At 35.3% G+C, this 14,264-nt stretch overlaps 1 protein-coding gene across 2 annotated transcripts in view; it reads right to left on the reverse strand.

Moving 5' to 3' along the window:
* The window catches only part of GPC5 (glypican 5), a 1,424,459-nt gene that overhangs the window by 932,312 nt on the left and 477,883 nt on the right, over positions 1-14,264 (reverse strand). For both annotated transcript variants that reach the window (XM_004746153.3, XM_004746154.3), the window contains exon 6: positions 13,925-14,045. In XM_004746153.3, coding sequence (XP_004746210.1) covers positions 13,925-14,045 — 121 coding nt within the window. The remainder of the gene's footprint in view (positions 1-13,924; positions 14,046-14,264) is intronic.

Below are 14,264 nucleotides of genomic sequence, written 5' to 3' on the forward strand. Positions count from 1 at the left end.
CCATATTCCTCTACTGTCAGCCTACTTTCGAGATGCTTTTACTGTTCCAAAACTATAGGGGGCCATCTGGTTAAGTGCTCCTGAACTGCAAGAAATATATCCAGAAACTGCTCTGTTCTGACAAATTACATCTTCAAAGCACATTCATAAAATGGTATTTAAGTAATTACCGAATACATTTATTGAGTCTGCAAAGCATTACAGACTCTTAATATACCTGCAAGAAGTTGAGAAAAAGCATGAGCCAGTTAAAAATTATGTATGGCAAAGGAATGCTTCAGAAGATCTGGAGAATTACTTTCTGCCTGCCAAACTTTGGGGTGTTTGGAGTCAATTTCTGACCATTGCCAAGAGAGGACTGTATATGGTCCAGAAAATCATGAATAGCAAGAGAAAAGCTGAGCTGTTTGGAAAGCCTTCTGAACTACTATGACCCTAGGAACCCAGAGCTCAATGAAGGTGGTAGAACTATGAACTCGAATTAACATCCAGAAAAAAGGGGATACCTGCGTGGCTCAGTTGGTTAAGTGGTTAGTTAAGCTGGTGCCTTCAGCTCAGGTCATGATCACAGGGTCCTAGGATCTAGCCCACATCCTGGCTCCTGGCTCCGCAGGGAGTCTGTCTCCCTCTGCCTGCCTCTTCCCCTGCTTATTCTCTTTCTCTCTTTGTCTCTCTCTTGATCTCTGACAAATAAATAAATAAAATCTTTTTTTTTTAATCCAGAAAAAGCTAAAGAAGAGGTTTCTCTGGAGATTTTATCCAGCACAAAGAACAGCCACATTTAAGCCAAAAAAAATCAGCAAAGTTTGTGAGATATGGCTTAATAACTAGAGTCAGAATAGGAAAACAAATTTAGGGTCAGAATAATAAATAACAACAGACTAACCAAGATATCTGGGTAGAGGGAAAGAGGCCACTGTTGGTATTATCTAATATCCCAGTTTTTTAATTCCTTGATTTTTTTTTCCTCTAAAGAAGTGCTCTCATAAGTCAGTTACAGAGTGCCAAGGAGAATACAGGAGTACACATGTTCTTTGTCAGAAAAAAAAACTGAGACATAATGGATAAATGGATAACCAGGACTTTAAGAAAAAATATAAAATTGGGTTTTTTTTGCAAGTAAAAATAATAATAATTTGTTGTTGTTGTTTTTATTTAAATTCAATTAGCCAACCTATAGTACATCATTAGTTTCTGATAGAGTGTTCAATGATTCATTGGTTGCATACAAGTCCCAGTACTCCTCTGATCACATGCCCTCCTTAATGCATATTACTCAGTTACCCCATTCCCCATGCATCTACCTTTCCACAACCCTCAATTTATTTACCAGAGTCAAGAGTCTCTTATGGTTTGTCTCCCTCTCTGATTTCTTTCCATGCAATTTTTCCTCCCTTTCTCTATGTTCCTCTGCACTATTCCTTATATCCACATATGAGTGAAACCATATGTAAATTATCTTTCTCTGCTTAACTTACTTCACTTAGCATAATCCCCTCCAGTTCCAACCATTTTGACACAAATGGTATTTATCCTTCCTCATGGCTGAGTAAAGTTCCATTGTGTATATGGACCACATCTTCTTTATCCATTCATCTGTTGAAAGCTATCTCACCTCCTTCCGCAGTTTGGCTATTGAGGACATTGCTGCTATGAACAATGGGGTGCATGTGTCCCTTCTTTTAATCACATCTCTATCTTTGGGATAAATACCCAGTAATGCAATTCCTCGGTCATAGGGTAGCTCTATTTTTAACATCTTGAGGAACCTCCATACTGTTTTCCAGAGTGGCTATACCAGCTTGCATTCCCACCAACAGTGTAAAAGGGTTTCCTTTTCTCTACATCTTCACCAGCATTTGTTGTTCCCTGTCATGTTAATTTTAGCCATTTTAGCTGGTGTAAGGTGGTATTTCACTGTGGTTTGATTTGTATTTCCCTGATGGCAAGTGATATGGATAATTTTTTTTCATGTGTCTGTTAGCCATCTGTATGTCTTCTTTGGAGAAGTATCTGTTTCTATGAGGCTAGGATTACTTTGATCCCCAAACCAGACAAAGACCCCACCATAGAGGAGAATTACAGACCAATATCCCTGATGAACATGGATGCCAAAATACTCACCAAGATATTAGCAAATAGTATCCAACAGTACATTAAAAGGATTACTCACCATAACCAGGTGGGATTTATTCCTGGGATGCAAAGGTGATTCAATATTCACAAATCAACCTATGTGATAGATCACATTAGTAAAAGAAAAGACGACAACAACAATATGATCCTCTCAACTGAAGCAGAAAAAGCCTTTGACAAAATACAGCATTCTTGATTAAAACTCTTCAAAGTATAGGGATAGAGGGAACATACCTCAATATCATAAAAACCATCTATGAAAAGCCCATAGCGAGTATCAATCTCAATGGTGAAAAACTGAGATCTTTTCCCTTAAGGTCAGGAACATGGCAGGGATGCCCACTCTCACAACTATTACTCAACATAGTACTAGAAGTCCTAGCCTCAGCATTCAGACAACAAAAAGAAATAAAGGGAATTCAAATTGACAACAAAGAAGTCAAACTCTCTCTTCACAGATGCCATGATACTATGTGGAAAAAACCCCAAAGACTCCACCCCAAAATTGTTGTTGTTTTTAAAGAGAAAATGAAAGACCTAGAATTAACAGTTGGAAGAACTGAAACAATGAGGAGTATATCTGTGGGAAGAGTAGATGTCAGGTTTGTGTAGAAGAGGCGAGCAATTAATTAGCTAATGAGGCTGGAGATGTGGAAGACAAGATCATGCAGGTCCAGATAAGCCATGATGTAGGGTTTCTCTTTCGTTTTTACAATTATATTTATATTTATCAGAGTAACAAACACATCTAGTAGAAAACTGAGTAATACCAAAAGGCTTATGTTAAGAAAAGATAGCATTTCTCTGCCAAGCACTTTATATACCGGTTTCCTGCTCCTATAAACTGTAATAATCAACCTGATTAATTTTCCTAGCATTAGCCTTACACGCCTATGCAACTTTTAATAAATAGGCAGTTTTTCTGTTTCTTCATTGTCAATTCTTGATAATAGTTACTGATTTTCCATAACACCAAATTTCCATTCCTTTTTGTCATCCAAATAATAGAGCTTTAGCAAAGTTTTGATTACTGTAATGTTTACAAATACATTATTTACTTCAGAGCTAGTGTATCATGATTATATTTCTTTTCCAATAAAGCTTTTATTCCACCATAATCTATAATTGCCATGATATCTATTAGTTACATAGCATGCCTTGCATCTATCACATCTTTCTATGTATGTATCTTATTTTTTCCTTAAATGTTTTAGCAGATCTATCAAATGCTGAATTATTTCTTTTCCATACATTCCAAAATATCACTTTAAGCTGAATTCTTTTCCTTTTTAGCTTACAAATTTCCCTGCCATAGTCAACTTTTCCCTAAACTGATGTTTTCAATATAAGTTTCCTAAACCCCATTATCTTATTATTTCTTGATCACTCCCTTTGCCAACAGCTTTCTACAAAAGGTATAACAAAATATGTATTTGTGTACGCTTACTAATCTGAAAATCTTTTAAATTTATTCTTATACTTAATAGCTAGTTTAGCTGGGTATTGAATTTCAGGTCAGAAATGAGTTGTCTCATAATTTGAAGGTATGGCTTTTCCTTTTTTGTCTAGTATTCCTGTCAATAAGAAATTATAAGTCTAACAGCTATCTTTGCATGAATTTCTGTGTATTTTTTTTTTGGTTGTTTTCTTTCACTGGAAGATTTTAATATCTTCTTTTCAGTATTCAGAAATTTCACAATTATTGTGGATGGTGTATGTTTCATTCATTGTGATGGTCACTTGATAGGTTCCATTTGGAGTCTCGACTCCTTAATTCTGAAGAAAAATATTTGATAAATTTCTTCTATTAGTTTGATTCTCTTATGTGAAATTCTTATATTACTTGGATCTCCTGGAGTGAAATTCTAATGTCACATCACTTTATTATTTTCATTTACTATTTACAATTACTCTTTGGTGTGTGTGTTGTTATGTTTTAGGATACTTCCTTGGTTTTATCTTCAAAACCCTTCCAATGAGTTCAATTTAAAGATGTTAAGGAAAGACATGAAGATCCCATGGTGGAGTAATCAGAAACTTGGATGGGAAATCACAGAGGGAGCACAAAGAGATGATCAAAGGCATAGATAAGTAATATTAAATGCTCAAGAGAAATGACAACTGCTATAAGGCTATTAAGTTCTGAACAACAAGAAAAAGATAATTAGTGAAATTAGCAAGAGCATTTCAGTGGAATGATGGAGGCAACAATCAGATCATAGTGTGTTAGGGAAATAACAATAAATGGGTCAGCAAGTAAAAGGGGAAAGACTGATAAAACTTCAGAGACATTCAGATATTAAAAAAAATTATTTGGCACAGTATTAGCAAAACTATCAAGATCAGGCAGGATAAACCTTCAATATTCTAATAGTTATTGTCAGCATAAGAGACTATTCCATATACAAATGAATATTGATGTCCAAAAAATTAATGAAAAATATTTGTTAATATTTTTATGTAAATAGAGTCACACAATGTGTGATCTTTTGTGATGGTTTCTTTTACCTATCATGTTTTCAAGGTTCTTCTATGTTGTAGCATTTTATTCATATCCATATCCAAATGCTTTTCACTACTGAAAAAGGTTTCATTTTATGGATATATAATATTTTATTTATCCATTCATCAATTGATGAATGTTTGCATCGTTTCCATTTTTTGGATATTATGAATGATGCTGCTATCAAGATTCATGTACAGGTTTTTGTGTGGACACATATTTTCTTTTCTCTTGGGTATAAAGCTGAGAGTAAAATTTCTGGCTCATATGGTAACTCTATGTTTAGCCTTCCACAAATCTATCTAATAATCAAAGTAGTTGCATGAGTTTACTTTCCACCAGCAGTATTTGAGAGCTTCACTTTTGGGGTGCCTGAGTGGCTCAGATGTTAGGTGGCTGCCTCAGCTTAAGTCATGATCCCAGGATTCTGGAATCTAGCCCCACATCTGGCTCCCTGCTCAGTGGGAGGCTTGCTTCTCTCTCTTCCACTCCTCTAGCTTGTGTTCCCTCCCTCACTGTGTCTCTCTCTGCAGTCAAATGATCTACCACTGAGCTATACCCCCACTGTGTCTCTCTCTGGCAAATAAATAAAAATCTTTTTTTTTTTTTTTTTTTAAAGAGCTTCAGGGGCACCTGGGTGGCTCAGTGGTCTAAAGCCTCTGCCTTCGGTCAGGTCATGATCCCAGGGTCCTGGGATGGAGCCCCACATCAGGCTCTCTGCTCAGCAGGGAGCCTGTTTCTCCCTCTCTCTCTGCCTGCCTCTCTGCCTACTTGTGATCTCTGTCTGTCAAATAAATAAATAAAAATTTTTAAAAAATAAATAATAAAAAATTAAAAAAGAGCTTCACTTTCTCTACATGATACCACACGTGATTTTTTAATATTTTTGATTATATAACAAAAGATGTTAATTAAGGTGACTATAGACATACAACGAGTACCTACAGAAGATGGAATTTAGTGATATGCCTTGTCCTAACTCAAAACTCGCACTCTTTAGTATATTGCTGTATTGTGGCCAGTGTGTTTTACTGAAATAAAAGGGATTTGTTTTGTTTGGGGATTTTTTTCTCTTTCCTTTTCTTTTCTTTTTTTCTTTTTAGGTTCTTTGACATTACTGAATGGATAGATGTAACTGTCAAAGGCATCATTTTTTTCACCTTTTCTAGTTTCTGATAATATAATGCCATACACTTATCTTATAGATTTCACAATTCCTGAAAATATTTAAATCCCAGTAATTTCAATTTTTTATAATAAATCTGAATTTTTGTGGGAAGTGGCTATAATTCAGAATGTCATTTTTTTAAATAAACCACATTTCTTGGTTATATTTTAAACAGAAAGATCAAAAGTCTTAGCCTATAAATGGCTAATCACCAAAATATAAAGTGTAAAATTTCTAGTGTTCAAATTCCTTTGATGTATTTGACAAACAGAAAACCTGGTAGATAAATGGTACAAATCTTAATAGGTAATAATAATATGTAAGATCAGCAGCAGCCAAGTGAATATAAAGTAAAATATTATCCAACATAGAACAATCACATACACTCCAAAAAAAAAAAAAAAAAATCAATGGCCAATCCAAATCCTTTCATTTCCAGTTGATTGTACACTAATTGAAATGGTTGGTTTTATGCTGACAATTGATTTTTTTAATGAAATGGACAATAGTGAACTCAGTGCATTTTACTACACACTCCAGAAAGCAACCTTCCATTGAATTTACTCACACCAACTAATTGCTAAATTAGATGGTCATTCAATGTTATTGAGTACATTTCAAATACTTTCGTCTGAATCAGAAGATAACTAAATGTGTTTTGGTTACTACTGCACTGCTAATATAAAATCACAGGTGTCTTTCTTTCTGGAATTTTAATATGGTAATCCTGGGGACGTGACACTGCTGTGTCACGAGATGAGGACGAAGGAGTAAAGGTGCTGTGGTGAATTCCCTGAGCAAGAAAAGGAGTCTGTAGAAGTAAAGGAAATCCACAGAATCAGCTGACATCCCTGACTAATCAATTATGATTGACTGGTCCTGCATCTCTGCAATAAACTCTTACTAATAAGAAGTTTCTAAAATGTGAATTAGAATAAGTATTTTCATGAAAAAAGCTTAGATAATTTTCAGAATTCAGAAACTGACATACTAAAAATCTTGTTTATTTATTTTTTTTATTTATAGACACTAACCTTAAAACTATCCATTATGATTTAAATCAGAACCTCTGCTTTACTCTATCACAACTCTAAAGTTACTATTTATCATATCGGTATTCTAGGAATAAAATGGGAAAAAAGAAAAGAGGCAATTTACTACCGCCTTTTCCGACATGAAATAAGAGAGTTCTCATCTCTGCTTGAACCCAGTACGTTGTGATTATTGAAATACATATTATAAAATGTCTATATACTTTGTAGTTTTAAGCAAATGATTATGATTATTGCTTTTTCTCACATTTAAAAACCAAATTTATTTTATACATGAAGACATATTTCCAAAGAAGTTTTAGTCTCTATAAAAATGAATATTTAATAGAAACTGATAATATCCTCTTATGTATTGGAATTATTAGGTTTGAAGAAATAAAATGTTACTTAAATCTAGTACTTTTAACAACACTGTAGCGTTTATTGGTTTTGCAATAAAAGAATTATAGAAAATTGCTGTGATATTACTTTTTATGTTTCATATTGAAAGTAGGTAAAGTAATTTCTGAGCAGTGGGTCATTATCATTCATAACTAACCATACTCAGCAGTTAGGCTTTTAACTGCTGATATCATTTTGGTTTTTTGGGTTTTTTTTAGGAAAAATGATATATGTTATTTAATCTTTAAAGATAAGCTGCTGCAAAAATTATTTTTTGCTGACAACTTTGCCCTAAACAAACTTAGTCAATATCAATGAGAAGTTTTAAAATAAGTTTGCTAAGAGAAAAAGATCTGAATTAAATTTTTCAATCATATCCTCAGTCAATATACTAAGAAATCAAGTATTATTTCTAATCTATTATCAAAGGGCAATTCAGTCTAGGAAAGTTCATGTAAACTCTTTAAAAATTCTCCTTTTAGAAAATTCCTCACTAGCTCTTGACTGTGCCATACTCAACACGGGTAATCTTCAATGGTACAAGCACTGTCTCCCAATAGTGGGGGCTTTAAAATGTAGGAAATTTCTGGAATGTTGACACAATGGCTTCTCCAGAGAAAGGGGCTGAATGACAGCCCCTGTTCCTGTTCCTGTTTCCAACTCACAAGGATTTACAGAGCCAGTGAGGGGTCTTTGAAGTGCCTGAGATATTCCCTGAGGATGAAGCTATAATCCCTAAATCCCCATTTACATCAGATCTCCAGAGCAACTTTTTTTTTTTTTTTTTTTGGTAGGATTTAAAAATAGAACACTTTTCCTAAACAATGAAATAAAATTAAAGTTGTTTTTGCTAAGCCCTTTCTTTAGGAAGCCTTGAAACTAAAAACTATTTTCCAATTAAGATATATTTTCGCCATACTTGGGAGTACCCACAGGTACTATCAGCTCAAGCTAACATGCCTAAAGGACTATCTAAAGGAGTACTACCTTTGTCTTTAAAATTCCATGTGATTTTCCTACCACCAATGTGTGGTCACTGCCAAGTTCCCAACTACACCCTCCACATGCTGTGAAAGTGGACAGATATCCCGTGCTTCATGTGTAAATTCCTGCAACTTTTTTGGATTAAAATCTAGTAGTACTTATTAAAATACTTAAAATTATCAACTGGCCAATTCTTGGTTATAACATCTAAAAATAAAAGGGGAAAAAGTTGTAAAAAGATTCATCTTTGGGAATATTCCTATTAGCAGTATTTGTTATTATGAAAAATGGTAAGAACTTAAATATCAAAATTTAGTTTGGTATTACATAAAGTTATAGTCTTTCCATATGATAGAGCCAAATACATGCACTAGCAATGATATTGCAGAGTATTTTCTGCTATGGAAACAAACATGTTATATGTTGTTAAGGGAGTTCTTTGGGACACAAAACTAAATCACTCTTTGATCTCATTTTGTTTTATTTTAAAAAAGTCAAAATTTTTATCTAATTGTATGTATAATTAAGTACAGCAAAAGCCTACAAGACTTATTTCCTGAGACTGCTTGCTGTTTTAGATGTGTTTAGAACATTTATTTTTCACATTTTTTGTAAAGTTTTCTAAAATAATAAAATTCAATTTCTTAAAATGAACATTGATTATTCTTCAGCAAAAGAAAAGTTAATGTTATTAAATACATTGTCTGTCCTACACCAACTGTCTAAGTAGGTACATGGTATCACATACATTTAATAAATGTTTTCTCTGTTCCTACATTTTTGGAATGCACATCTTTTGTATGATTCTGCTTTTTTATATTCTCCCCTAAAATTTTTGCTGTGCATTAATTCTCCAACAAGAAGGCGAAAACCTCATAGTCCACAACTTAAGTACTATCTAACACTGATGCTCCCAAATACATTCCTTCTGCTCTGTGGCTGCCCCCGAGCTCTGGATGTTCCTCTCGGGAGTCTGAGGCATTTCAAATGTTGCAGAACCATAACTAATCAACCCCAATAACTTAAACCCCAGACTTGCTCCATTTCCAGAATTCCTTGTTTCATTTAATGACACTATCACCCCACCAAGAGTAGTTCTTACCCTTGTTCTCTCCCTCTCTATCCCATTTCCAATCCATCAACAAATCTTAATTAACTCTCCTTCCTGTATTTATGGAAATCTCCTGGCTTCTCATGGTGACCACTCTTCTTAGTCTAGTCCCAATCACCATGATCTTTTGCCTTTGTTGCTTACTTCCTCTATTTTTGCTCTTCTTCTACTTTGGTCCATTTTCCTAAGTGAAGACTAAATTATCTTTATGAAACACTAATTAAATTATATCACCTTCTCCTGGATAAAATCTAAACTCTCTGCTAGGGTCTACCAAATTCCCCTTAATTCAGAATATATCTCTCTTTCTCTCTCCTTCACTCACTCTACTGTGGCCACATGCCCTTCAGTTTTTCTGTGAATACAATAAACCTATTTCTACCACAGGTCCTTTGAACGTAGTATTCCTTGTGCCCCACACACAGTTCTCCCGGATTTTTCAGATTCCCTTCCTCTCTTTCTTCAGTATCAACCCAAACATCCCCCTTTTGGTGGCCTCCATGGGGACACTCTTCTTAAGTACATTTTCCTACCTCATACCATTTTGTTTTCTTTATATTTGTCAGCTACAGTTACTATACTTACATATTTTTTCCTAGAATGTAAATCTCATGTGAACAGAGTTGTATCAGCTTTGTTCACCGCTTTAACTTGAGTGCCTCATACAGATGAAGGTCCATAGTAGAAGCCCAATAAGTACTGATTGAATATTTGAATAAATTAATTATTAAGACTTTAAATTGTAGGGGGAGACAAACCATGAGAGACTATGGACTCTAAGAAACAAACTGAGGCTTTTGGAGGGGCAGGGGGTGAGGGTTGGGTGAGCCTGGTGGAGGGTATTATGAAGGGCATGTATTGCATGGAACACTGGGTGTGATGCATAAACAATGAATACTGGAACACTGAAAAGAAATAAAATAAAATGGGAAAAAAAGATATTTAAAAAGTACCATTTTTCAAAGCAAAGTTCCTACCCACTTGTTTAGTGACTGTAATTGCAGAGGTTACATGGTAGAAAATGAGGTGCCGCTCAATGACAGGCCAAAAAGAAAGGTGTTTGGAGGCTAATGAATGGAACCAATTTTTGCTAATAAATGTGGTTGGCTTCTTTCCATATATTTAACAGGGGAAAAGGACAAGAGGAACATTAGCTTATCCTTATGATGACAGATGTCATTTTCACTGTTAAATGCACTTAATACCCATCACAATAAGAAAGATGGAATTCTGTGGAAACATAAATAAGTGATCATCTAAATCTACAGATTAGATTCTGAAATATATTCCTACCTTTACTTCCTCCCTTTGTCTCACACTCCTCCCAAATTAAGAAGTTATCGCTTATAGAAGACAATTTTCTGAAACTTTTCAGACCTGACACTGTGCTAGGTCTTTATAATTCCTCCTTCATAGTGACAGTATAATAGCCATCCCCACAAGGGCACACATGTATGATTAGCAGTCAGAAGTCTAGCAAAATCAAAAACGTCTCTTCATCTTCGGGACAGCTGGTTTAGGAGAGAACATGTTCTAAGCCATTAAAGGTGAATATTTTCACGACACCTGTACAAAATGACTTTCTGCTATCTTCTCTACAGACCTAAATTTCAATCCTCATCCTATAGCCTTTAAGAGATAGACCTCAAAGGTAGCATTTTATATCATATCCTTTTATAGTACTGGAACAAAACTTGAGCATGAATAATTGGAGATCTGTACGCTCATAGAAAGATGAAAGAATTGGGTTCAATTTAACACAGGAGCTAAAGAAAAAAAGGGAAAAAAAAGTGGGATTATTTCCCTCTGCCATCTTGAAAAGGATATGGCTTTAAAACCAATGTAAGAAGAAGACAGTGATGTTCTCTTGGATGGGTCACATACCAGCAACCCTCTTCCTAAGAGTTTTTATAAACCTTTATATTTTGATTATCTACTTATTTCTTTGTGAATATGTTTTCTTGTATCTGTAGATACTTTCCTATATAGCAGCTCCAGCCTCATTACTTATAACAAGGTTTCCATCAGCTTTCATCATGTGTATGTTCCACAAAGTTTGAACACGCACCTACTGGACAAGTGTATTTACATATTTCTACATTACACACATGTGCCATCGCATTGTCATCTATTTTACACACTTTCTTACAAGCGAATAAATTAACATAATGAGATAGCATAAATGGACACTGAAGTTCATTTTTCCTTCCTGCCGTCCAGTGGACCGGTTTGTGCACTCTCTGGGGGAATGCTTAGCCCACTTTGGAGACCACTAAGATTTTATCCCAAAGAGAGGAACCAGTTCTCTTGATCTTATGAGCAAGGTGCACTAGAATTTCGAATAGTCTATATCTGCATACCTCATTATACCACGTTACAGTGCACGATGCCATGAGGTACCAGAGAGACCAGGCATTTGTTCCTCCAGCTGCAGGTAATGCTGTTGGCTGCTGGTAACTCAGAGCTAAGGTAACACTCCCCTGCCTTCACCCTAATAGCCCTCATCTAATTACTGGTCCAATAACCCACCTCCTTATTTCAATTCAGGTCAACTGGAAAGTGCTGTCCTAGCTTCAGAGTTCTTCTTCTGGATTCAGAAGAAGATTCCATTATTACTGCAAATATGGTTCAATTGCTTTCTCTCTCTCTACAGTGCTACTTCCTCCAGTCCTTTACTGACTGCAAAGGCACCCTGCCAGAAATCTCCTGCACACAGGTCTTTGTTCCAGAGTCTCTCATGTGTTGAGTTCCTAAAATATTGTTTATTGAGCAATTAGCAATTCATGTATTAATATAATATCCTAAATCTTCCTGAACCCCCATTAGGTTCTCACTGAGTCAAGATTAATTTCACCTAGAGGTCTTCTTTGTTCTTCTTACTATGGAAAATCAAGGCTCCAAAAATTGGACAGGAAGAGTGACCTCCTTCTTCTAAATGCCTAAGTGACATTTACTGATGGGCTTAATATCACAGCTTCTGAGGACAACAGTTCTCCATCCAGATCTTAGCCATTCTGCCCCCAGGCTGTGGTCTAGCTCATTCTGTTCACTCTGATGCTTCCATCAATGTCACTTCCGCTCCTGACACAATCCCAATACCTCTCAGGTTCAAGAAATGCTAGAGCACTTGGCCTACTAGCAGTATAAGGCAACTATCTACTTTACCTGAGAGGTATCTCTCTGAGAGAATTGGTTTAGCTCACTATGAGGTTTAACTCACTAGGAGTCATGACATCACTTTTCTCCTACACTTTCTCAATGGAACTTACTTTTAGTACTGCCATCGAGGGTGACAGCTGTGTTTTCCCAGCGCACCAGTCATAGAATAGCCAAAGTAATCACTATTGTCTCCTGGAAGGGGGAAATCTATGGTATTGGATATAGGACCTTTAATGCTTACATTTCTTCTGATCAAGACACAGACTTTCATAAAAATGGAATCCTAAGAAGTGGGCCTACCTAAACTCAAATTTTGCAGAGCATCTATGAAAAGCATAACAATGACTCTAGTTTGTTTTCTTTTGTTTTATTTTGTTTTAGAGAGAGAGAGAATGTGTGCCTGTGTGAGTCAGGGGGAGAGAAGGGTGGGCAGAGGGAGAGAGAGAATCCCAAGCAGGGTCTGTGCCCAGTGTAGAGGCCCACATTAGGCTCAATCTTATGATCTGAGATCATGACTTGAGCCAAAATCGATTTGGATGCTTAACCTACTGAGACACCCAGGCACCCCTAAAGTATTTTAGTATTCATAAAAACTCAGTACTGTTTAGGTATAGTTTCAGATATAGAATATCAGAAATAAGAATCAACTATCCATCCAAGACTTTACTTAGAAAAAATGAAAATATATGCATAGATAAATTGTTATAAAAAGATAAATACCTAGAAAATAGCCCTTCTTAGCCCAAACTCCAATAGATGAAGAGGGAGGGTTGCCATTACAACATGTAACATAATATTTGATTCTAATTAAAAGATTAGTTCAATAAATGCTCTTTTGATAGACATTTACATGCTTCATATGCTATATATTAAAAATAGTAGTACACACTTGATTACAGTTTATTAAGGATAAAACACAAGTATTTCATAAATAGTCATTAGGTAGATTGTAAGATAACATGTAAAAGGTGATACAGGAAATAAACACAAAAATGCGTTATTATTCATTTATGACTTACCTTTTATTAAAACTGGAGCAAAAACCCTCACAGCTCAGAGAGTTACCTGGAAAGTGACTCCAGTGTCTCCTATGGTCTGCGTTTTCTCTAATTGTCACGGCAGTCCCCACGTCTAACTTCATTCATTGGAAAAGAAGCTTCCAAACAAAGATTTTCACTATACTTTGAAATTGTGAGTCTGTGGCTCCTTTTCACAGATACAGACTGCTCTCCATTAAGATACAACTGTACATTGATTCTATACGAAAATTTCTCAACAAAATATTTCTAAAACTCTCGATATAATTTATTCAAATAATCATGCTTAGGTAGGACCATCAGATAGGATTAATAGATTTATCACATATAATGGAAAGCAACCACTTATTATTTACCATTGGTTATACCAATAAGTAGGATATCCACACTTACCTGAATAACATGCTTCAGTTTATCAATAATTTGATTTATCACGGGATCAGTTCCTCTGACTTTGACTTCAGGATTTCCAGATTGGGCTTTGATTCCATTGCCAACCACACGCTGAGTATAGCTAACAGAATGAAAAGTGGAAGATATAAGACTTAGTGATCTTCCAGAATATTACAACCACTTGAACATACCTGAGCTCAGAATCTTGCTCTTTTAAGAGTGTACAATATATTTTTTTTTTCTTGGAACAGACCCTGGTCCAGCTGCACCATTTTTTTTTTTTTTTTTTGGTAAAATGCTTACCATTCAAATATAAACTATTCTAATGTTTCTCTCTCAA

Source organism: Mustela putorius, unplaced genomic scaffold, assembly GCF_011764305.1.
Source record: "Mustela putorius furo isolate JIRA1106 unplaced genomic scaffold, ASM1176430v1.1 tig00003974_pilon_pilon_pilon, whole genome shotgun sequence".
NCBI lineage: Eukaryota > Metazoa > Chordata > Mammalia > Carnivora > Mustelidae > Mustela > Mustela putorius.